This window comes from Podarcis gaigeae (genome assembly GCF_964106915.1).
Source record: "Podarcis gaigeae genome assembly, chromosome: 6".
In the NCBI taxonomy this organism is placed as follows: Eukaryota; Metazoa; Chordata; class Lepidosauria; order Squamata; family Lacertidae; genus Podarcis; species Podarcis gaigeae.
The window spans coordinates 69477910-69502615 of record NC_139682.1 but is presented as its reverse complement, the minus strand read 5'-3'; the positions used below and the strand labels follow the sequence as shown (position 1 = coordinate 69502615).

Sequence of the window (24706 nt, the reverse complement as noted above, 5' to 3'; positions counted from 1 at the left end):
CTCTCTGCTCAGCGCCCCTTCAGCGAAGCGGCAGGAGAAACGGAGCCCCTTCCATTTCTCCTCCCGCTTGGCTGAAGGGGCGCTGCACAGCTCTCCCTCTCTGCTGAAGCCAGGAGAGTCTTGCTCTCCCAGCTTCAGCGAAAGGAACCTGAAGCCTGCGGAGCGCAGCAGGAACTCGGGCTGCGCTCCGAAGGCTTCAGGCAGCTATCCCTGAAGCCTGGAGAGCGAAAGGGATCGGTGTGCACCGACCCCTCTCGCTCTCCAGGCTTCAGTGAAAGCAACACGAAGCCTCCGGAGCGTGGAGGGAGCGCTCCCTCTGCGCTTTGGAGGCTTCATGTTGCTATCGCTGAAGCCAAGGAGCCTGCATTCGCTCCATAGGACGCACACACATTTCCCCTTAATTTTTGGAGGGGGAAAAGTGTGTCCTATAGAGCAAAAAAATACAGTAGTCCCTTTCAGATCCCTTGAAAGGATCGTTGCAAATTTCAAACGCTTGTTTCTTCAATAAACTATAATAAACGGTGCAATGTGTACATTCTCAGGCCTATGGCACTTTGCTCCACATACTGCATGCAATAAACAAATGCAATGTGGGAACTGGGCATTCACTTTCCCCAGTGGTCACAAAAATGGAAATTGCTAAGGGCTATAGCTTTGGGGTGCCTTGCAGAAGCATCTTGCTGAAGGGGAGAAAGCAGAGCCGAGCTGTTACACCTGGCAGGTGGGCTGCTGTTGCTCAAAGGAGAGGGGAAAGGGAAGGGAATGTGGTGGCAGAGACGTAGGTGTGACATGAGCACACCAAAACAGCCCATCTTATGCTCCTGGCGGGGCATTTGCAGCATGCTAGCTTCTCTCCCGCCACCTCCTCTCCCCTTCTGGCAAGCCACAAGCAACCCACCTACCAGAAAGCGAGCCTGGTGGATCTGCCCCACTTCCAGCCCCTTATTCCTACGTTACACTTGTGTGCACACAAGTGCTCTGGAAAGCCTGCAACTTCATCCATGCACAGAAGAAAACGTGAAGCAATTCTCAGTGGTTCCTTGAGGAATTCATGATACGGAACGCTAAAAGCAGAATCTTTAAAAGTACCAACCATGTTAACTGTGGCATTCTTGCTCCCGCCTGTGCCGGACTTCGCATTTCGTAACCTCTCTTCGTATGCTGAAATGTCCCACAGTACAACCTGGAATGGGAGGGCAGAGAGGGGAAACGACACGTTAGAAGGAAGATTGTCCTGTTTTAATGGACACTTTAATGTGCCACGTGATGGAAGGGTAGAATATGACTCTACAGAATATGCAGAGAGGGCTAGCTGAGCTCACAGGGAGAAATCTGTTTTGTACTAATAGAAAGGGAATCATTTTTATTTTATTTTAAAAAAACCAAAAACATTAACATGTCTCCGGTACTGAGGAGTCCCACACAATGGCATGGGGATTCCAGGCATACTTCAATAAACCCTGAATTATCTAAACGAGGGTTTGGTGCAACATCTAGGGAGGCCTCAAAGTACTCATGTAGGCAAAGTTAGCATTCTGAGCAGGGCTTGGCCAATGCAGCGCCCCCAGACACCCATGGGCCCACAGAGGTCTTCCCTGGCACCCATAGGATCCCACTCCTGTGCTGAAAGCAGGCTTGAAGGAAGCATTCTGCTGTCACCAAAAGAAGAGGTTGTAGTGTGTGCTTGGTTGTGGTGTGTATGTGATGCCCCTGGCATTTTTTCCAGTTTGCAAATGTGACCACAGACCCCAAAAAAGGTTGGGAACCCCCGATTTCGAGGTTTAGATGAGAATGACCAGACCCTGCATGGGCCTTAGCCCTTGCTGGTCCCCCAAACATCTGCAAACCTGCTGGAGCAACTTATTCCACAATACTGATGTAGAAGAGGTATGTTGCAAATGCAAACAAGTAGCTGAAAAGTAACGGAATCCTAACCTGTCCATTTATACAGCCTCCTGCAATGATGTTGGGATTGCTTGGGGAGAACTGAAAGCAGTAGATATCTTCAGGGCACTCCAGCATCAGCTAGAAAACATAAATATCCACATGGGGAGGGAGGAATAGATCAGATCTGAGGACAGTCTTATGCTGAAATTATTGGTTCTGTTCTTTAAACACCTCAGAAACATTCAAGCCCTCCTTGAAATACCTGGGGGTGAATTGGGTCTGCGAAGCTCCAAAAGAGAATTGGTGCTTTCCACAAGAGCAGTCGCCCAGAGTTGTTCACCCGCTCCTCGTAAGACAGTCGCTCTGTTACTGCCACTGCGATAATCCCTGATTGAAGACAAATGTCATTTCACCTTTTGCAAGGGTAAAACCACACCCAACCACACTGTCAAAAATTGCGGCAAGAATTGTCCAGGGGTGTTTTAAAGGAGGTACAAATCCTAAAAGCTAATCATCACCTTCACTTCTTGATGGCAGTGAATTCCACAAGCATTATGTGAAGAGATGTTTCTCTTTTGGCTGTCCTCAGTCTTTTACTAATCAAGGTTCTGGGCCACCTAATGCGATGGTGCGGAGTGGCAGTGAAGAAACAACTCTCTTATCTGCTCTGCCGACATTCGTTACAGACACTGCTTTATATTCTGCCTCCTAAGTGGAGCACTAGCCTGCCTGTAGCAGGAGTTTTAAAGTAGCATGGGTTGCTGGTGCCCAGAGCCGTGTGGAAGGCGGGTTGCGAGGGAGGGAAATGGATGCAAGTATGCATGCACATTCACCGGCCTAACAGTGTCTGCATCACCCAAGAGGTTGCAGCCTCAGGGATAAGAAAAGGAAGTTGTTCCGTGGTTTGGAGAGCTCACTTCCTGGTTTGCATCATTTTCAACGGAAGCCCACACCTGTATTGAGGCAGTGTCGGGTGTTGAAATTTTGCGCCCCTAACAATTTGGGGCCTGGGGCAACCACCCCGTGGTTCCCCCATGCTACGCCACTGGTGTTAACATGCAGCTTGACTCTTAAGAGATCATGGTAATGAAGCAGAAGGGGACTGCAGCAATAACACCCGTTTCACTTTCATTTCTGTTACAGCTTGCCTAGCGTGAGGTAACCCAAGTTTGCTAAAACAGGGGCAGACAATGTGGTGCAGTCCAGATGTGTTGGATTCCAACTCCCAGCATCCCTAGCCATTGACTGCTGGATGGGGCTTATGGGAGAGTTGAGGTCCAACAGGATCTGAAGGACACCACGTTGACTACCCTTGTGCTAGCACGTTACAAAAGATTTCCTCATCTCATTTTCCTTCGTGTTGCTGATTTGTTCAGAGAAAGGGCCAGTGGAACGGGGACAGTGGCTAATCTTTAAACCCAAGACTTCAGAACAACCCTCACAACGTTTCTGCCCACAAACCGAACGCTCTGCAAACTTTACCATAAATGGTTGGGTGCCAGCAGACGCAGCTCACGGTCCTGTCCTTGAGGTAATGCAGGTCTGTGAATGACTGGTACTCCTTGAGGGAAACGTCGGACTTGCCTGCAAAACCACTTTCGTCTTCCGCAAGGGCTTTCCAGTCGTCAAAAAAGGCATTCAGGATCTCATTCTGCTGCAGTGCTATTTCAACTCTGGAATGGGGACATTTTTTTTGTTTTTAATAAAAAAAATTCAGATACTGCATCTCAAATCGTGGTATAGTGTAGATTTGTTATTTTGGGGAATTTTTAAAAATAGTGTCACTAGCACTAAAGGATTATGTGCCATGGCTTCTTTATTTGATACTGTAGACCAGTGTTTCCCAAACTTGGGCCTCCAGCTGTTTTCGGGCTGCAATTCTCATCATCCCTGACCACTGGTCTTGCTAACTAGGGATGATGGGAGCTGTGGTCCAAAAAAGCTGGAGACCTCCCAGTAAGCTTGGGAAACATTGCTCCAGACCTATTACACAGATCTTAGGCACACGTTTGAGAGGAAGACATTTTCTACATGACACCAGGAGCTGCTCAAGATGCTGGAGATAAAAAATATGTCCAGGTGCCTTATAGAGTGGTCATGTGTCCTCCTTTACAGAGGACAGTTCTCTGTTTGAAGGGCTGTCTGGTTTAAAGATTAAGAACCCTAAGGAGGGAAAGCTGAAGTCTTCAAGATCAACAGTTTTATATATAATTTCTTGGGCTGAGTATTCCTCAAGTCACCGTAGCCTCATACTTTATGACTGCAAGAAATATTGCCTATGTCTCCATACAGAACTTTCAGTGGACCTTGATACTTCACCTTAAAGCCACAGAGACAATGAAGTCTTTCAGGTCTTCCGATGACAAATACTTTTCTTTTTCTTCATCTGAAAAGTCCCTTGGAAAATACTGCGTTGTTGCGTTTTTGGGGTAGGTCCTAAGGCGAGTGAAAACATACTGTTCAGAAAAATTTGGGAGGGAAAAGGAAAATCCAAAACAATGAAGGCAGGATTGATGCAACTTCATAGAGTGTTTCCTCCTTTAGCCAGATTTGTGTATGCCACACATTTCCCAGTGTTCCCGCATTCCTGCTCCACAGCACCACCTGTTACTGATGGGATATGAGAAAGCACACAGGTAAGTCTGGCTAAACCAGCTGTGGGCAGCCTCTCTGACCTGTGGGCCTAACTAGGCCTATGCTTGAAGGCATATAAGACATCATTTGTGGGGCAGGCAAAGTCATGCTTGGACCTGTTAAACCTGACCCACCGGTGGCAGCGGAGAGAAGGATGGCAGCGAGAGGTCCGGAGGGTGGCAACACAAGAACAGGCCTTTTCTGCAGTGGCTCCCCACTTGTGGAATGCTCTCCCCAGGGAGGCTCGCCTGGTGCCCTTTGTGCGCCTGGCGAAAACGTTTCTCTATAACTAGGCCTTTGGCTGATTAACATCCTTTGGCCTTTTGAATGCCAAAAGGGGGTGGGGTATTGGTTTGTTTTCGTTTCGTTATGTATTTTGTGTCCGCATTTTGTAGTTTTATGTTGTGATCTTCGGATGAAGAGTGGTATACAAATTTAATAAATAATGAATAATAGTAGTAGTAAAAAATATGAGGAGTGGAGAAGAACTTTTTTTTTTTTGCATTAGACCCATCTAATATTGTGCCTAGTCCCATCCTCACAAAAGAAAATGTAGTCGTTTGTTAGGAAGTGATGTTTGAAGTACATAATCTCAGGGAATAGTCAGAAGACATATCCCTGGGAATGATCTGAAGTTGCATAATATAGAAACCACACCATACCTTTAAAGTGCTATTATACCACATTAACAGTACCAGTGGTACCTCGGGTTAAGAACTTAATTCGTTCTGGAGGTCCGTTCTTAACCTGAAACTGTTCTTAACCTGAAGCACCACTTTAGCTAATGGGTCCTCCTGCTGCCACCGCACCCCCGTTAGCGGAGTCTATAACCTGAAGCGTATGTAACCCGAGGTACCACTGTAATGGATTTCACCCCCCACGCCCCAAAAAAGAAATAATGGGAAATACAGTTTGTTAAAGGTGCTGAGAGTTGTTAGGAAAACCCTCACAGAGCTACAGTCCCTAGCACCTTTAACAAACTACAGTTCCCATGATTCATGGGGAGGAGCCATGACTATTAAAGTGCTATGCTAGTGCTATAACAGTATGTTGTGGTTAGCAATCCTTGTTAAAGCTAAGCAGGTATAAGTCTGGTCAGTAACTGGATGGGCGGCCAAGTAGGAAGCCCATGTACATTGCCTTGAACCGCATCAGGCAAGAAAGGCAGGGTGTAATTAAAAATAAATAATCTGAAATGGCGCACCCGGCTTCATATGGCTTTGCTTGAAAGTAAATTTTAAAAAGTGAAAAGTTCCCAATTCTAGATTTCCCTCCATTCAGATAACGAAAGAAAATAACATGGCCCAAAATTAATGGGGGCATTGTTTCTTTTTAACAATTATTTAAAATGGGAGAGAGAGTGTGTCTTATACTTACCATTTTGTTTGAGTTCCTGTTTCTTCTACTATCGGGACAACCTGAGTGCCAACATTTTTCTCAAGCTGCCGAATGGTAAAGTTCTTATCGAAATAACTCGTACATTCCACGTAGCCGTGTTTGGGGTCAGCCGAAGCGTTTCTGTTGTGAAATTTAACCCGAGCCCCAAATTCTCTCTGCCGCCGAGAAATCTTATATTTAACCTGAAATTTCAGCCAAAATATTTCTCAATGGAAACTCTGGTTTTTATATGTTTGACTGTGCATTGTCTTGAGGGTATGGCACACAGCCATGAAGTAGAGAATAACAGATCTTTAAGCTCTCTTACAGGACCTGCGTTTGATCTGATTTTACGACCGCTTTTCAACATGCTCATCATTCCCCCATGGGAAGAAACAACTGAACTCTTGGGACGTGCTTGTTATGGGACCAGTTTGTTGGTGGAGTAGTCTCAAGTATTCTCACCAAACCTTCTCATTCACACCCAGAGGTCCTCTTCTGTGGAGTATTTCACAGGTTACCACCTCATTTTCTCTGCTTAAAATCCACACTTTGGCAAAGGCTAGCAAAGATTATGTAAGAGTTTGGTTCTTGTTTTTCCGGATGCTTTCTAAATCTACTCCGTACTCAGGCTTTGAAATCTGAAAGATTTCTAGTCAAAATTGGGCAACCCAGGATCCTACAGTTTATTGCTTTTAAAAATATAGTATATTTAAGACTGTTATTTAAAGTAGACAGTCGTACCTTGGCTCTCAAATGTCTTGGCTCCCGAACGATCGAAACCCGGAAGTAAGCGTTCCAGTTTTCGAATGTTCTTTTGGAAGCTGAACGTCCGACGGGGCTTTCGCAGCTTCCGATTGGCTGCAGGAGCTTCCTGCAGTCAATCAGAAGCCGCGCTTTGGTTTTCAAACATTTTGGAAGTCGAGCAGGCTTCCAGAACGGATTCCATTCAACTTCCAAGGTACGACTGTATAAGACACTGTTAGGAAGACTGACCTTTGTCGTTCTTTCCTTAACCGATTCTTCTTCAATTTCTTTTTCACTTCCAAGCGAGACCCAAGGTTTCCACACTGGAGGCTTGTACACATATTCTTCCGGGGTGCCCTCTTTGACCTCCCCTTCCTCTTCCTCTGGCTCGGGAGGCTATCAGGAAAAATATTTGCAAATTTATCAATACAAAGTGTATCAATCCGATACAAATAAAGATAAATGCAGTATTTTTTATTTTATTTTTTTAAATGCTTACATGTAAAATGCTTTCCTTGGCCTCTTCCGTTGCAATAAGATAAAATATTTGCCCATATTTTAATTCCCTGTCAAAGACTACCAGAAGTTCTTCCCCAGGATATTCCTGTATGAATACAAATAGTTGAAAAGTTTTAAGCAGTTTTGAATGATTTCTACATCCAACCATAACTGACAGTTGAAGGAGTTGGATAGGTTTAAGCTTGGGAAAAAGGAGACCAAGGAGATCTGATAGCCATCTTCAAATATCTCAAGGGCTGTCACATGGCAGAGGGAACAAGCTGGTTTTCTCCTGCTCTGGAGGGTTAGGGCTCGAACCAATGGATTCAAGTTACAAGAAAGGAGATTCCAACAAAACATTAGGAAAAACTTGAGAGTAAGAGCCATTCAACAGTGGAATAGCCTCCTTCATGAGGTTGTGGACTCTCCTTCCTTGGAGGTTTTTAAGCAGAGGTTGGATTGCCATGTGTCATAGATGCTTTTGTTTAGATTCCTGCATTGCATGGGGTTAGACTGGATGACCCTTGGGGTCCCGTCCAATTCTACGATTCCATGACATCACTTTAATACTGATGGATTGGAAGGTTCTCCGCTTACGTTTTTGGTCTAGCACTAACTGCTTCAGAGGAGCAGGGTCTCTTAAGCTTCTTCCTCAATGCATCCTCCTTCTTCCCATTACTTTCTAGAATGCCCTCTGCCTGCCAATGCAACTGATTTCTTTCTAGATCACAAATGCTCATCCCACACCATATACTAGGGGTCATTTCTGGGGCCCATAGGTACATTTACAAACCAGAGATACTGTTGTGGGCAACACATACACCACAGTCCGGGTTAATGTTGGGCATTCCTTTTGTGAACCTCATCCCTCCATCACAACCACTTCTAAGCTTGTTTGCCAGGAGGAGGAGTAACAAATCTTAAGTGAAATAAAGTTAGGCGATCAGTTTACCGAATTCCACCACAACCCCTGGTATACAACATGCCCCGACAGGGTAACTCACTAAGATAATTTTTTTGAAAGGGTGGAAGTCAGAAACTGCAGCTCTTGCTTTCATGTCATCAATGATGTCCTCTCTCTTCAAAAGTTTGTGAGGGTTTTCCGCCGTGACATCGATGTCAGCACGGCAATTAAATATCTCCTGAGTTTTCTCAGTGAGGACCAAGGGGAAGATTTCCGGGTGGCCTGAAAGAGTAAAGAACAGTATAGAAACACCTCTTCTTAAAAGGCTTGCTGTGTTTCAAGTACCAATTTGTCCCACACACTCTAGAATTCTTCAACAAGTATAACTAGATACTTTTAGTACCCTTACAAGTGTTAGTGAAATTAAACGAGATTCCCACCCCCTCAGAGCAATACCTTTTTACTTCTTTTGCCATATACTCTTTCCATACTTGATGTACGCTGCCCTAAAACGAAACCCCTTTATTGCAGTTAATGAGGCAACCACTGTGGATATATTATGGATGGAAAAGAGCTCAGTGGCTCAGGGTGAAGGAATTTATGTCCGTGAAGATGTCAAGGACAGGCTTCTTTATTTTTAGGCATTTACAAAGCTGAATGAAATATAAATTTGGGAATATTGATAAGCTTAATGTACACATGCTTTGGGGAGAAAGTCTTCACTCACTTAATCCTTTTTTTTTTTTTTTTTGAACTGACAAAATGCTAAATCCTATTTTAATCCAGCTCATCCAGAAATCTAAATCCCTCAGCAAACGTCTCTCACTTAATATGTTACATTTCATAAACCCTACATTTATCCCTTAAGCCCTGTCATTTCTGGTCCTCCACTGCACCTGCTCAACTGCAGCTATTCATTAAAACCTACAAAAGGAGGAGAGAGATATCTGGCATATTCGTAAATTTGGCACCAGGAGCCCCAAGAGAAATCGGCTTGGAGATATTTCGCTTGAGGCAGAAAGTACCCACAAGCCCACACAAATGGCCAGAAACCTTCTGCAAATGGAGTAGGACAAAAATGGTGGGCCCTATAGATGGATAGATGGATATTATCCCACCATTCCTCCAAGGAGTTCATGGTTCTCCCCTCTCCATGTTTTCCTCACTACAACCATGTAGGGTAGTTTAGGCTGAGAAACAGTGACTTTCCCAAGGTCGCTGGCTGAGCTTCATGATCAAAAGGGAATTTGAACCAGAGTCTCTGAGATCCCAGCCCAACCATTGCACTGCACATACCAAATGTCTTATGAGATACAGTGGTACCTCGGGTTACAGACTCCGCTAACCCAGAAATAGTACCTTGGGTTAAGAACTTTGCTTCAGGATAAGAACAGAAATTGCGTGGCTGCGGCAGCAGGAGGCCCCATTAGCTAAATTGGTACCTCAGGTTAAGAACAGTTTCAGGTTAAGAACGGGCTTCCAGAACGAGTTAAGTTCTTAACCCGAGGTACCACTGTACACTGTATTCTACTGTATTCTACTTAGCACTTATGAATCCCAGCTAATGATCTGCTCCTCTTTCCTACAAAATCTCAAACGGACATGTGTTGTGTGTTATTTTCCCCATAGCTAAAAGGCAGAAGATGCAGCTTCTGAAGAGAAATATTTCTTTTTTCCTTTCACAGCTAGTCTTATGGCCTTAAGACTCTATGTCTGCTGCATATTCTTCAAAAAGTGTTTTTTCCGTGTCGAACTTACCCATGCTTGCCATCGATAAATCCACTTCTTCATCTTTTTTTGCTGAAATGAGATAAAGTGGGGTCTAAGCATAAGAACATTAAGAAGAGCCCTGCTGAAGCAGACCAAGGGCAAATTCTTGTCAAGTATCCTCTGGAACCGAAGGCATGAACAACCCACTCACACCACTGTCTTCTCCAGTATCTCTTATTCAGAGGTCACACTGTATTACACTATCTGAGTTTGCTTGTTTTCCTTTTCTCTTCCCATCCCTTTTCCCCCTCATGACTTTTAGATTGTAAGCCTGTGGACACGATCTCATGCTTCTGATCTGTGTACAGTACATTTTTTAGGCGCTTTAAAATAAAAAAGCTATAATTCTGTTTCCACCTGGAGGTTTCATAAAATGATGAGGACTAGTATACCCCATGAATTGAATTCCATTTTAAAACCTCCTTTCGTCAATCAATTTCAGTGGGTGAGCTCTAGCCTGGGGGCTGCGGCTGCTAAAATCTCTTCCATTCGCAACTTTATAAACCTTTCTCATGCTCCCCACAAAATATTTTTTCCTGAATCAAAAGGCCCCCAAACACTTTAAAGTTTCACTTTTATCATTTCGGTTGTTCTTTTCATAGCCAGTGCTATATGATTCCCCAGACAAGATAATAACAGCCAAATGTACATTACTCCAAATGTGGCCAAACTCACTCTCTCTCTCTCTCTCTCTCTCTCTGTGTGTGTGTGTGTGTGCGTGTGTACATAATACTGGCAGATACATTTTCAGCCCTTTCCTAATAATTCCCAACAACGCATTGGATCCCAAAAACACAATGGAAGAAAAATCATGGAAGGAAAGTTTTAAAAACTCGGGAGGGCAGGTCTACACTGATACATTTAAAGCACAACCAACACACATTTAAAGCAGGTGACACCCCTCACAAAGAATCCTGGGAGCTTTAGTTTGTTCAGGGTACTGGCAACTGTAGTTCTGTGAAGGGGAAGCCACAGTTTCCAGGATCTTTCTTGGGGGGAGGGGCGAGTCATGTGTGCATCTGCCCTCCCAACTCTACTGCTGCCCTCTTTTCCTATCACAGAACTTGGCATGGCTTGGGATGGGGTATGGTAGACTCCGTAGGGGAAAAGGGAGAACTGTCTAAAACCACAAAGCCAATGCAAAGCTACCCAATTTTGCCCAATCCTCCAACTTTTTCAGGAAGTGCAGGGGATTGTGGTGAAGAGGGGGTTGGGGGAAGGTGCAATTTACTTCCACATGTGCTTCCTTCATCTGATTATTCTGAGGACCCAACCCACTGAACCTACCACTTTCGCTTCTGCAACATGTTGAGTTTCGCCCCGGCCTTTTCAAGGAGCTGCCTTAGCTGAAATGGAGGGGTGGGGGAGCCATCAACAATAACTGAAAACCTTCAGCTTTTGAGCACGGTCATACCTTGGATCCCGAATGCCTTGCGACTCGAACGTTTTGGTTCCTGAACACCACAAACCCGGAAGTGAGTGTCCCGGTTTGTGAACGTTCTTTGGAACCTGAATGTCCTACGCAGCTTCCATGGCTTCTAACTGGCTGCAGGAAACTCAGAAAATCAGAAGCCGTGCTTTGGTTGTCAATCATTTTTGGAAGTCAAAATGACTTCCGGAACCGATTCCGTTCGACAACCAAGGTACGACTGTACATGAAAACATCACAGAGAAATGTTGTTGGGCATACTGTCACATGTATTGTTGCCTGGCATCCAAATTCCTGACAAATTACTTTCTTTAGTTCCACAGTTCTGCAGTATTATACTTACCAGCACTTCTTTGCTTCCCTTTGGGTGAGCCTTTTGGCGATCCTTTGGGCGACTTTTTAGGTTTCGGCGATCCTTTAGCTTTAGGTTTCTTCGCTGAACCAGGAGCAGAACGCGGTACGGGAGTGTCTGCGCTTTCAGCCATTTTGAAAGATTTCTGCCTGGAAAATAGGTGGCACATCAATGTGGATAATGAGGCGGAATTCAGGGGGGTGGCTTAAAAACTCATTCATAACATGATAGTTACATCCCATTAGTTGTGAGACAGTGCTGGCTGAGACATGGGAGTTGTAGTCCAAAACAGCTGAATGGAACCAGGTTGGCAAAAGGTTGCCTTATGTGCTACTGAGGCAGAATGATGTTTGCTTCAGTTTAGCCCAAGTCATTTTTCTGCTCCAAGCATTTTGCTGCTCCCAAGTCATTTTGCTGCTCCTGGCTCCACATCTATCACTAGAGGCCCAGATGACCTCCATGACTAGGAGTACATTTTACCTCACCACTGTCATCCATGTACTGGTCCCCTCCAGACTGGTTTACTGCAATGCACTCTTTGTGGTGCTGCCCTTGAAGTTGGTCCGGAAGCTTCAGCTGATGCAAAATGCAGTGGTTTGACTACTCACTGGGGTGGGACATTGCCAAGATGTCACCCCACTGTCGAAAGACTTGCACTGGTTGCCAATTAGCTACCAGGTTAAGCTGAAGTTACTTCTTTGGTGAACAAAGCCCTATACAGCTTGGGACCAGAATAGCTGAAAGATAGCCTCACTCTTTATATACCCAGCTGATCACTGTGCTCAACAGGCTAGGCTTCCTGCAGATGCCATCTTAACAGCAGGTCAGCTCTGCACAAGAAATTGGGCCTTTAGTGCTGTGTAATCCCTCCCCCTTCCCTGAAAGACACCATCTTTGTTTTCTTTTGGCACCTACTGAATACCTTCCTCTTCCAACAAGCCTTCCTGCCTCCCTCTGATTTTTCCAAGTCTGAATCTGTATTGAAATTGCTTTTCAGATTTGCCACTCTAGGCTAATTTGGAGGAAAGATGGGGTACAACTGTAACATACCCTCCGATATTTCTCTGATGAAATCAGGGGTGTCCTATTCCATAACAACAAACAACAACAACAGTTTTATTATTTATATCCTGTCCATCAGAGGCCCGGGTTGCCCCAGCCACTTTGGGTGACTTCCATCATATATAAAAACATAACAAAACATTAAACTTAAACAAACAAACAAACAAACAAACCCTTCCCTGCCTTCAGATGTCTTACAAAGGCCATATTAGTTACTTATCTCCTTGGGTTGCATAATAATAAAAAAAGTACAGAGGATGCTCCTTGGGTTGAGCATAGCTATGCACTATTTGAGTGTCCCTCTATGACCTTGCAAGGTTGCTTAAGGCAAATATATTAGGTTACATGCTGTTTCATTAACACTCCCGAGACTATCAACACACCTAATTGCAAAGCCGGGTTGGACTAAATGACCGACTGCACAGTCCTTTACAACTCAGTGATTCCACAATGATAAGACAGGGGTCTAGGCAAGGGGCTGCAAAAGTTGTCAAGCTGGTTGAATATAAATCATAGCTCTGCTAAAGCAGCTGGTTCTGTTCTTAAGAACAAAGCATTAATGAATCGCTTAAACAGAAAAGATGAATGGAGGAAGATTTTTAAAAAGTGATAACTCCAGCACCATCATGTGGAAATGATGTGCATAACAGGAAATGAAATAGCGGCTTCATAATTTGAGTCACTGTTTTTATTTATTTTTCAAAGTGTCACCGTGTTTAACCCAATGCTATACCAGAAACCGAATTCTAACAAGCGGATAACAAAAGAGATGGGAAATAGAGAATGCGATCCAACCTAAGTTCAGTGCTAAGCCTGATGTCACAGGGAGAGATTTAAGCAAATATTCTCTTCTTTCCCTGTATGACTTTCAGGTAGATTTGCCATATGTCCAGAATTTAACAGACATAGGTGGTACTCAGCCCCAGAAACAGTGGAAATTGCTGAAACGCCCAGGAAAACTCAGGCAAACATTGCCAAAGATAGCTCAACAACTTCTGTGCCCAGATTTTCTCTTTTTGAAAGATGGCAACCATACTTCCAGGGTCTGGAAAAATCACAAAGGATGACCCAAACATCAAATTGGTGGCTAGGGAAGCTGGCAATCGCCACTTTACAGGGAACTGGAATAACCACAGATTGGAACATGTGATTTGCTTCTCTCTCAAGTCATCCAAACATTCTAGTCACATGAACAAAGACAACACTGGCGTTTCTGAGATTAATCACAGAGCTAATTTTAGAAAAGCGGTTTACAAGGCAAGGCAGAAAGTTCCTAAAAACAGCTACTTATCAAACTGATTGCCCTAAAGCTATGGTGTATTGTTTTTGTTGACTTGTTTAAAAATGCATGTAACTCTGATCCTTCTTTTTGAGTGCTGAAACTTTGGAAAGTGGAAAGAGAATACCAGATATCAAGAATGAGTGAGAGGAGCTCATTAATACAGCATTAGTAGCTAATGGCTACAATCAATAATGTTGGAGGGCTGGGCAGGCACTGTTAAGAAATAGCCAGGGCTATGTAAAGTAGAAAAGCAAAACAAGGATCTTTCTACCCTGAGACCTTTTTGAGCTGCTAAAGTGTTGCTGTTTTACAACTTGATGGAAGTAGAATTAAAATTGTGGTCCCGCATTGTATTTAAGTAATAAAATGCTACCTTTCCCATAAAAATATTCAGTGGCCAACCTCCACTGGGAAGAGTCTAAGTATGTTTACTCAGAACTAAGTCTTGTCTAATTCTCAACAGCAAAAGTATCTAGTTGAAATGGACCTTGGGCCTTCATTTCCTGTTCCTTCCAGCTCGTCCATCATTTCCTCTTTGCAAAGCAAAAATGCCATCATTTGCACATTCATCCATTTTATATTTATTAGTTCAACTGAGTTCTATCAATAAATACATTTTTTTAAAAAATACATGCAAGATTTTTAGGCAGATTAATGCTAGTGGGGGGAGAAATTCTGGCTATGAGAGAAGAGGCTGCTGAATTGAAGCTTGGTTAAGCAAAATCTCTCTTGGATTACCCGATAAAAATCAGACACAGCGAGTAAAATCAGATTTTCACAAGGCACAGCATCAGAACAATGAGAAAAGCTCTCAGGGCAGGAGGGTACAATAAAAATATGGCCCAAGCAAAAGTATGGGTGAGCCTTTAGTGACTGGCCACTAATGGGATAGTTTTGGCAACTCTGAGATAGCTCAGTTGGTAGAGCAGGAGACTCTGAATCTCACGTTGGGCAAAAGATTCCTGTATTGCAGGGGGTGGACTAGATGGCCCTTGGTGGTCCCTTCCAGCTCCACAATTCTATGAGTCTATGATCCCAGCACTTAAGGCATGAAGCAGCACCAGTGAAATGTGTGGCACTGGGAAGAAGGGAATGTAGCCTTGGGAGGGTGCCGAGGATCGTACAAAAAACCCTGTAGGCTCTTCAACCCTGCCTTAAATGAATTATGCACATGATTTTTAAAATGCCTTCATTTAGTCGGTTCTGAATCTCCAGCCAGTAAGTTTAATCATGGGCAAATTTGGTGCATATTCATTGAGATGCTACATTTTGAGACAACAAACATGGAAGCGGAGAACAAATCAATCCATGTTGTTGTTTTTTTACATGTGATCTGAACAAACTGCACGATCATACGAACCACACCTCAAAAGCTCAAATACAGACATAGCCTTCTAGAAGCATGATGATTTTGGTCCATGGTGGAAGGCACAAAGGAGCATCTCTTCAGGGCTATATGTGAACCCTCGGCCATCAGGACCTATTTTAAGTGCTAGAACTTCTGCCCTGTAATATGCGAAATAATCACAATAGCTTTGTGCATGTTAAATAACTCCCTTAGTTCAGTTACAGATAGGTAGCCGTGTTGGTCTGCCATAGTCAAAACAAAAAAAAATCCTTCCAGTAGCACCTTAAAGACCAACTAAGTCAGTTCTTGGTATGAGCTTTCGTGTGCATGCACACTTCTTCAGATACCCTTAGTTCAGTAACCACAGCCAGACATGACACAACCAAGATTACAGAAGAACAACTAGATCTGAGGGTGTGGCTTATGAAAAGGTCCTGCCACAATCTTTTTACTCTGAGTCAACAGAAGGGAACAGCTCTTTAAACTCCTCCTGCACTCTTTGACATGAGTGCTGTGGAACAGAATGATAAAAATTAATGCAGTTCACTTGAGGTGGAAAAAAATCCCAATAGGTAGTGACCAAGGCTCCTAAGGGCCTCTACTGTTTCCCTACAATCTTTATTTAGGTAGACAGTGTTTGGTCTTTTGGAACCGCAGCTCAAAAATATAATTATATTTTGCTCAAACACCCCCCACCTGGTTTGGGCTAATTAAAAACACTTTCCCATGAAACTGTTATATGAGTGAAAGGCAACTGTTAAGTGTTTTAGCCCAGGTGTTTGTAGTTGTGCATTTAGCCAACCTAAATCCTGAGTCATGAAGAAATAATGTTTAGAACTGACAGTGCATTAGCAGAACTACAGGCGGCTGTTAACTTTGTATCTAAGTATTTTGTATTAACTTAAAAGTAAGAAAAACAGAGAAGTATGTTCTTCTAATTATCTAATGGGCTGAAATAGTTAGCGTTATGAAACCAAACTACCATGTTGCTAGGTGCGCAAGGGGAGGAAAGTTAATTAGTTATCAGCAAAGCATGGATGATGTCTGTATCAAGAAGAAATAACGATTAATCAGTGACCAGATTGAACTATTTAAACATCATGTTTATGTGCAGTACCCATTAAAGACTGCAATTTATTTCATTACAAAAGAACTGAATCATCAGAATACACAGGTGTAAAACATGAAGTTCTTTTTAACAAATGTGCTTGATATCTCAGTCCTTGAAGATCCATGCTTCTGTCAGAAAACAAACTGCCTCATATTTTTACAGCTAAAGCCTGAAAAGATATAATATCTGAGTACTGAAGTGATCTACTATCTGATAGTTTTAATTTTAACCTTGAAAATTGTACAGCAGCCACACAATATATTTCTATGACTCCTCTGGTATTTTTTTCTGAAAGCCCATAATTTCTAAAAACCCAGTTTGTGAATCCAGTTAATGGGAAATGAAGGTATGAATGTGGAGAAACTCAACAATTTCAGTGAGTGCATCATGAACGGAAGAGGAGAGAGAGAGAGAGAGCGCTGTCAAAAACTGGGGTAAAGAGAGTAGGTATGATGTAGAGATTAGTGTGTTGGGCCAGAACCAGAGAGACCAGGTTTCAACCAGGGTGACTTTGGGCCAGCCACAGTCTCCCAGCCTGGCCTACCTCACAAGGTTGCTATGGGGATAATCTCTACAGAAGCAGAAAACTACAAAATAAGACAGGTGCCCTTTAACTAGCCAGCCAGCTCCTCCAATGAGCTTCCTGCGAAGACAACTGCTGTGCACTTGCCCTAGGAAGGCCTTGCTGCTAATATACTTAAGGTGATAACAGTACTCAAGTCAGGTTAATCTTTTCAATATTTTGCATCATGTGGAATGGAATCCTGTATCATTTGGAAATGAAAGTGGGGGAATCTTCATCATGGTCTGTATGAAAGAGAGGGTTTAGTATCAGAGGCTGCAGACCATGGTCACATCATTTTAGGCTGTAGTTCTCTACACAATTGCACACAGTAATCCTGCAGGTGATAATCATTTTACATGTTTGTTGCTGAATGGATTTACATTGTGCATTGGACTGCTGTGCTACTTTGTGCCTTTGCAACAGGAAATATGCTCAGAGTATCACTACCATACAAGGAGAAGCATATGATGAAGTGCACTGCGATCCATATATGTTTGTGTCACCATACTTTTGTCAATCTTTAAAGCGCCACAAGTTTCTTTGGTTTGTTTTGCTGCAGCAAAATATCACTAACCCTCTGGAAGTAATCTGCTTGTACATTTTTTTCAGATTTACCCAAAAACAAATTTAAGCAACTTTCACTACAGATATATGTTTTATAGATGCCATGTGGGGTAGAGAACAGTAAGGGTTTTTGAGTGCACATCGAAACAATTTTTATTTTTTTAATATCCTTTAGTTCTCTTTAAAAAAAACAACAACAACTTTGCCTTCTGTCTCTTTGAAACATCTTTGCTCCATACAACAGGCATATGTCACATGCAAAATTAATGCTTGAGAAATCTTCATCTCTCTCCCAAGCAGTCACTCTGACTGAGAAAACATCAACCAGTTTTTCTGGGCCATTATCTAGCTATATCTCTTGACTTATTACTGATCCCGCAACCATAATGTGTGATTTAATTATTTATTTTCCCCTCTCTTCCATTCTTTAGGATCAGATTTGCGCAGTGGTAGAAAAAGAGGTGTGCCAAAACTCAACATGAATGCTTCCATTGTTCTCTTATAATGGCAATGGTGCCCACTTGAGAGGTGCTGGACCTGAGTTGCAATGAAAAAAAAGCTCTGGTTTTGTGTAATATTCCTCAGTGTCAGGGACAGGGGAACTTGTGTGACCTTCCAGAAGTCATTGGACACCAATTCCCATCAGTCCCAGTCAGAATGGCCAATGGCCAGGGATAATTGAAGTTGTAGTTCAGCAACATTTTGAGAGGAACTGGTTCCCCAAACCTGTCCTATGCAGATTACCACTTTTCTTGACTGTAATTCCCCTACCCTGACACATGTGTTGAAAATGATCACTTCACTTGCAGGTGCAGCTGATTAGTCTTGAACTAATCAGTAAACTCCCTGTGTGAATGTGCTGTCATTGTAGTCAATAAGCCTCCACAGTAGCCTCTCCCAGTCGGTAGCTCTGGAAAAGACTTCGCCAGATGAATGAAGAGTCTCCGGCTCTTGTCACATCTACACCATACATTTAAAAAGCATGCCCCCACCCAAAGGATTCTGGGAACTGTAGCTCTGTGAGTGCGGTAAATTGCACTTTCCAGGATTCCCTGGGGCGGAGTAATGTGCTTTAAAGGGTGTGGATGTGGCCTCTGCAGGGTTTCCCAAACCCCGAAAGTTGGGTTTCCAGCTGTGTTTGGACCACAGTTCCCATCATCCCAGACCATAGTTCCTGCTAGCTAGGAATGATGGGAATTGTAGTCCAACAGCAGCCAGAGACCTAAGTTTGGGAAACCCTGAATCAAGCAATTCTGTTTCTTCCTCCTCCTTAAGCCAGAGGGAAGTAGCACAGTATAGGTTGGCCCAGAGTTCACATAAACAGATGCCAAGCTAAACTTGAAGTATAATTATGGGCTAGCTGAGTGTTTAGATCTGGGCAGGATGTGAGCATGCCATCAGTTCCCTATCTATGCAGTGGGTGCAATCAGGGTTTTTTTTTCCCCAGCTGGAACTCACCGGTGGGCGCCATTGCCATTATAAGAGAACAAGGGAGGCGTTCATGAGGAGTTCCAGCACTTGTTTTCCCTAGAAAAATAGCACTGGGTGCAATATTCAGATTGGTGACCAGGCATGCACAGCACGGCTGAAGGTGCATTTCTAAGGAATTAGATGAGACGCCAATGAAACGAAAGACTTTGAGGGAATAGCTCGGATAAAGAATTAGGGCATGCTTGCACACTCTGGCTGCAACCTGCAAGCTCCCGGTCAGCGACCTAGCTGGCTCCATGGGAGACTTGGGGTGCCCCAACGCAGCTGCCCCCCGCCCGAAGTTGCACTGTCCCCGCTCCTTACCTGCTTTGCAGCGTCCCCCACCCTCCGTCCGCTTCCCAATCTGAATGCCGCCTTCCTACAGCCGGCGTCGTTCAGTTGCTATGATCAACAGTTGCTATTAAAGACTGGCAGTTGAAAGAGCCAATAAGCATTCGAAGGACTTAACCCGTCCCTCCTGGAGGAAAGAGCCATTGGACGCTTCGACAAACGACGCTGGGGAAAATCGAGAGGACTACAACTCCCAGCATGCACTTGTTCTGGCCTTCTCGCAGCCACAGGTGGAAAGAGGAGGGGGAATTGTAGTTTTCTTTTTGCGCAGGTTTGGGGTGCGATTCATTGGAGCTCGTTGTTGGCGCTTCCTTTGAAGTACCAAACGTCCACTTTTCAGCTTGCAGTTCTTTTTTCCCTATCCTTAAGGCGTTTGTATTTTATTTTCAATTTTATTTCGAAAGATAAAACGTGCTGAGCCATTGGGAAAGCTAGAGAAGGCGGCTGGATCACTGCAGCAAAATATGCCTTCGCGTCTGTGGCTGACTTGCTCATCTGATAACTTTCAAGAGCTTAATTATACTTGAGCGTTATTTGGATTACATCTGCGGAGATGCAGTCAAAGGAAGCTATTCAGAGTAGCTCTCCCCTAGCAAGAGATTGCTCCCTATAATTGTTACTTTGTGACCGAAAAGGAGATTTCATTAAAGATTCAGGAACTAAACTTGCATGCAGTTTTCTTTCCTGAATTTGGGAGGGAGAGAGAACGAGGAACGACTGACACAATTGCTGTTACATAAAATGTTTTCACAAAGACTGTACATCTTTAAAAAAAACAACACGTATCTCCAGACATCTTTATAACACCAATGTATTTCCAGAGACTTTTTAATAACAAAAACAAATTCCAAGGTGCCCAGGTTGATACTTATTTTGGGTTATATTTCTAATCTTATAATTTGGTCACCATCTTTTAAAACGGTGGCTATGACGAATAAAATGAATAAATCTCGACATCTTAGTACCAGTGAGACTGATCTTGAATTTCTAAATTGATTGTAATGGGTAATGCGATAACCTACAGCTCAAAAAGAAAGATTTACAGTCATTAAAAGTTTCCCTAAAGCTATGCTGCATTGATACATTAATTACGAAGTAACGGTAATGCCAATACAGACTGTGTAGAGAGCCTTTCCTTCACTATTCAATAACTCTAACCATATCCAAATTTCCTGGGTAGAGAGCAAGAACTACAGGAAGTTTTATGTACTTATCCATCTTGTGCTTAATTTCTAAACTACAAAGTGTGGGGGTTTCAGCCTTCTTGAAACCACACCTTTCTGCTCTGTGGAATTCTTGGATTCCTCTGGGATTTTAATAATTATGAGGTGGAAATATACTGCGCATTACGAGCTTAACAATAAATCTGGCCATGGTGGGACACCAGCTGTAGGTGAGATAACTAAAGCTGAATAGAAGTCATAAGAATCATTGTGTGTAGATGAGGAGACAGGATTTGGATGCTCCCATGTTTGCTATTTCGGAGTGCTTCTGGGTCTGCAGGTGTGCCTGGAAGAAACTCAGATGCCAGTGATGGTGAGATATGCATTCCACAGCCCATATCTTATGAGAAAAGTGCAAGTGTGTAATGCTATCCAGTCATAATCTAAAACCCGGGGTTTATGCGGCCATAAACTTGAGGCTTGGCTGCTTTAATGCAGAACACGAGGGGATGCCCTTGATAACTGCTCAGGAAGTTCCATAGCTATAGTATGTTTCATTCACAGAACTGCATAGTTGGAAGGGATACTGAGGAATATCTGACTCTAGTCCAATCCCCTGCAATGCAGTTGTCCCATATGAGGATTGAACCTGCAACCCAGGCGTTATTAGCACCACTGAGCTATACAGGCAGAATAATGACCTGCCACCTCACCCAGACAGGTCACAGGGGACACTATGCCTTTGTTCCAGCATCTGACCACCTATGACCCCTTGGGCACCATTCAAGAAGGGGCAGATCTTGGTCTATTAGGCACTATGTATACCACAGATACTGCCTTCCCTCATTTCTTCCACCACTAGAGTGTCCTTATGACATCAGTACAACAAGTTCAAACAGCAAAAGGGATTTAGAAAGTTATTTTTAACTGAACAATCATTGTGGCACTCCCTTCTCCCAGAGGTCTATTATTAAAGTATTGACTCTCGATACTTGCTGGAAGTACCTTTTAATTAGTCTACAATAGTAAATGCAGCTCACGTTCTGCAAGGATGGGTGTATTCCCAGGGTGCTATAAATTTCCTCTCTCCCACCCACCTGTGCACCTCATGGAGAAAAGCAGGTGAACAGAACTGCAGCACCTCTCCAGTCTATATTACCTGTTTTGCTGCGTTCTGTTGGAATGGTGGCAACATTCAGGAAAAAAACATATTTAAGCCTTAAAATTGATATATATTTTTTGAGTCAGCTTTGCTAATGAAACTCATTCATCTGTTTGTGTATCAAATTTATTTAATGACTACCTCTATTAAAGATATTAATGGTGCATTTAATAATATAAGTTCAATATACTGATTGTGTGCATATTAAATAACATTAAATATATTGCAAACACTTGAATTTACAGCATGGAAATGTAATTCGCTGTGCGGCCCGCAGATTCTGTGCCAAAGTACCCTTAGTATGAAAAGTTGGACCGCCCTGGTCTATACCAAGAGGGCTACCCTCTGGGTGGAAGAAAAATAAAAATAACCTCATGCTGCCTTTGTCCATTACCCCATAAGATAAGAGCTAGATCCGCTGCAGGCAGCAATCTAGCTGTACTGTACTAGCAGCTTAAGCCAGGTGTGCCAACTTGAATAACATATTGTGGGGGCCAGGTAAACCCCACTTCACATAATCAATCGCAAGATGTGGCACACACACACACACACCATCTGAATGGCAATGCCCATTAACTTTGGGGGACCCAGGCCCTTCAAATATTTGTGTGTGTGTGTGTGTGTGTGTGTCAACCAGGGCCGGATTTAGGTTTGATGAGGCTCTAAGCTAGTGAAGGAAATGGGGCCCTTTATATGTCCAGCTTTCCTTTGTCAACAACAAATTGTCACTGTTTTTTGTGTTGAATATATGCTATATGGTAATTTATGGACCTAATACCTATCTAAAGCCATTTGCACATGCATAATGTAGGCACCCTATATATAGAAATGAGCAAACCAGTGATATTTTAGGGAGCAGGCTAGCAAGTGGGGCCCATTGCTTACATCATAGAAGCCTTGTTGTTGTTTAGTCGTTTAGTCGTGTCTGACTCTTCATGACCCCATGAACCAGAGCACGCCAGGCACTCCTGTCTTCCACCGCCTCCTGCAGTTTGGTCAAACTCATGTTGGTAGCTTCAAGAACACTGTCCAACCATCTCGTCCTCTGTTGTTCCCTTCTCCTTGTGCCTTCACTCTTTCCCAACATCAGGGTCTTTTCCAGGGAGTCTTCTCTTCTCATGAGGTGGCCAAAGTATTGGAGCCTTAGCTTCAGGATCTGTCCTTCCAGTGAGCACTCAGGGCTGCTTTCCTTAAGAATGGATAGGTTTGATCTTCTTGCAGTCCATGGGACTCTCAAGACTCTCCTCCAGCACCATCATTCAAAAGCATCAATTCTTCGGCGATCAGCCTTCTTTATGGTCCAGCTCTCACTTCCATACATCACTACTGGGAAAACCATAGCTTTAACGATACGGACCTTTGTTGGCAAGGTGATGTCTCTGCTTTTTAAGATGCTGTCTAGATTTGTCATTGCTTTTCTCCCAAGAAGCAGGCGTCTTTTAATTTCGTGGCTGCTGCCACCATCTGCAGTGAACATGGAACCCAAGAAAGTAAAATCTCTCACTGCCTCCATTTCTTCCCCTTCTATTTGCCAGGAGGTGATAGGACCAGTGGCCATGATCTTAGTTTTTTTGATGTTGAGCTTCAGACCATATTTTGCGCTCTTCTCTTTCACCCTCATTAAAAGGTTATTTAATTCTTCCTCACTTTCTGCCGTCAAGGCTGTGTCATCAGCATATCTGAGGTTGTTGATATTTCTTCTGGCAATCTTAATTCCGTCTTGGGATTCATCCAGTCCAGCCTTTTGCATGATGAATTCTGCATATAAGTTAAATAAGCAGGGAGACAATATACAGCCTTGTCGTAGTCCTCTCCCAATTTTAAACCAATCAGTTATTCCATATCCTGTTCTAACTGTAGCTTCTTGTCCCACATAGAGATTTCTCAGGAGACAGATGAGGTGATCAGGCACTCCCATTTCTTTAAGAACTTGCCATAGTTTGCTGTGGTCAACACAGTCAAAAGCTTTTGTGTAGTCAATGAAGTAGAAGTAGATGTTTTTCTGGAATTTTAAGCATAACCTTGCTAGCATGTGAAATGAGCGCAATTGTGCCATAGTTGGAGCATTCTTTGGCACTGCCCTTCTTTGGGATTGGGATGTAGACTGATCTTCTCCAATCCTCTGGCCACTGCTGAGTTTTCCAAACTTGCTGGCATATTGAATGTAGCACCTTAACAGCATCATCTTTTAAAATTTTAAATAGTTCAGCTGGAATATCATCACTTCCACTGGCCTTGTTATTAGCAGTGCTTTCTAAGGCCCATTTGACTTCACTCTCCAGGATGTCTGGCTCAAGGTCAGCAACCACACTACCTGGGGTGTACGAGCCATCCATATCTTTCTGGTATAATTCCTCTGTGTATTCTTGCCATCTCTTCTTGAAGCGTCTGTAACCTGAAGCGTCTGTAACCCAAGGTACCACTGTACTGTAATGTTAAAATGTCTGCCTTGGATTCGTATCAAGATCATTCTTTCATTTTTGATATTGCATTCCAGTACAGCTTTCACCACTCTTTTGTTGACTATGAGGGCCACTCCCTTTCTTTTACAGGATTCTTGCCCACAGTAGTAGATATGATGGTCCTCCGAACTGAATTCGCCCATTCCCGTCCATTTTAGTTCACTGATGCCCAGGATGTAAATATTTATTCTTGCTATCTCATTTTTGACCACATCCAGCTTACCACGGTTCGTGGTTCTTACATTCCAGGTTCCTATGCAATATTTTCTTTACAGCATTGGACTTTCCATTCACTTCCAGGCATATCCGCAACTGAGCGACCTTTCAGCTTTGGCCCAGCCGCTTCATCAGCTCTGAATCTACTTGTACTTGTCCTCCGCTCTTCCTCAGTAGCATGTTGGACGCCTTCCGACCTGAGAGGCTCATCTTCCTGCGTCATAACTTTTATATGCCTGTTGTCTTTGTCCATGGAGTTTTCTTGGCAGGGATACTGGAGTGGCTTGCCAGTTCCTCCTCCAGGTGGATCAAGTTTGGTCAAAACTCTCCACTATGACCTGTCCGTCTTGGG

General features: G+C 43.4%; 1 protein-coding gene across 6 annotated transcripts in view; it reads right to left on the bottom strand.

Moving 5' to 3' along the window:
• DNAI3 (dynein axonemal intermediate chain 3) overlaps window positions 1–24706 on the bottom strand; it is a 71214-nt gene that overhangs the window by 12446 nt on the left and 34062 nt on the right. For 3 of the 6 annotated variants that reach the window (XM_083743322.1, XM_083743326.1, XM_083743325.1), the window contains 11 exons: window positions 11590–11747; window positions 9806–9847; window positions 8148–8329; window positions 7145–7249; window positions 6895–7041; window positions 5899–6101; window positions 4207–4323; window positions 3370–3560; window positions 2150–2274; window positions 1936–2025; window positions 1094–1183 (listed from right to left, as the gene is read on the bottom strand). In XM_083743322.1, coding sequence (XP_083599448.1) covers window positions 1094–1183; window positions 1936–2025; window positions 2150–2274; window positions 3370–3560; window positions 4207–4323; window positions 5899–6101; window positions 6895–7041; window positions 7145–7249; window positions 8148–8329; window positions 9806–9847; window positions 11590–11747 — 1450 coding nt within the window. Of the gene's footprint in view, window positions 1–1093; window positions 1184–1935; window positions 2026–2149; window positions 2275–3369; window positions 3561–4206; window positions 4324–5898; window positions 6102–6894; window positions 7042–7144; window positions 7250–8147; window positions 8330–9805; window positions 9848–11589; window positions 11748–19324; window positions 19432–24706 lie in introns of those variants that run through there. The other 3 variants (XR_014565393.1, XM_083743323.1, XM_083743324.1) reach the window with 2 other exon arrangements.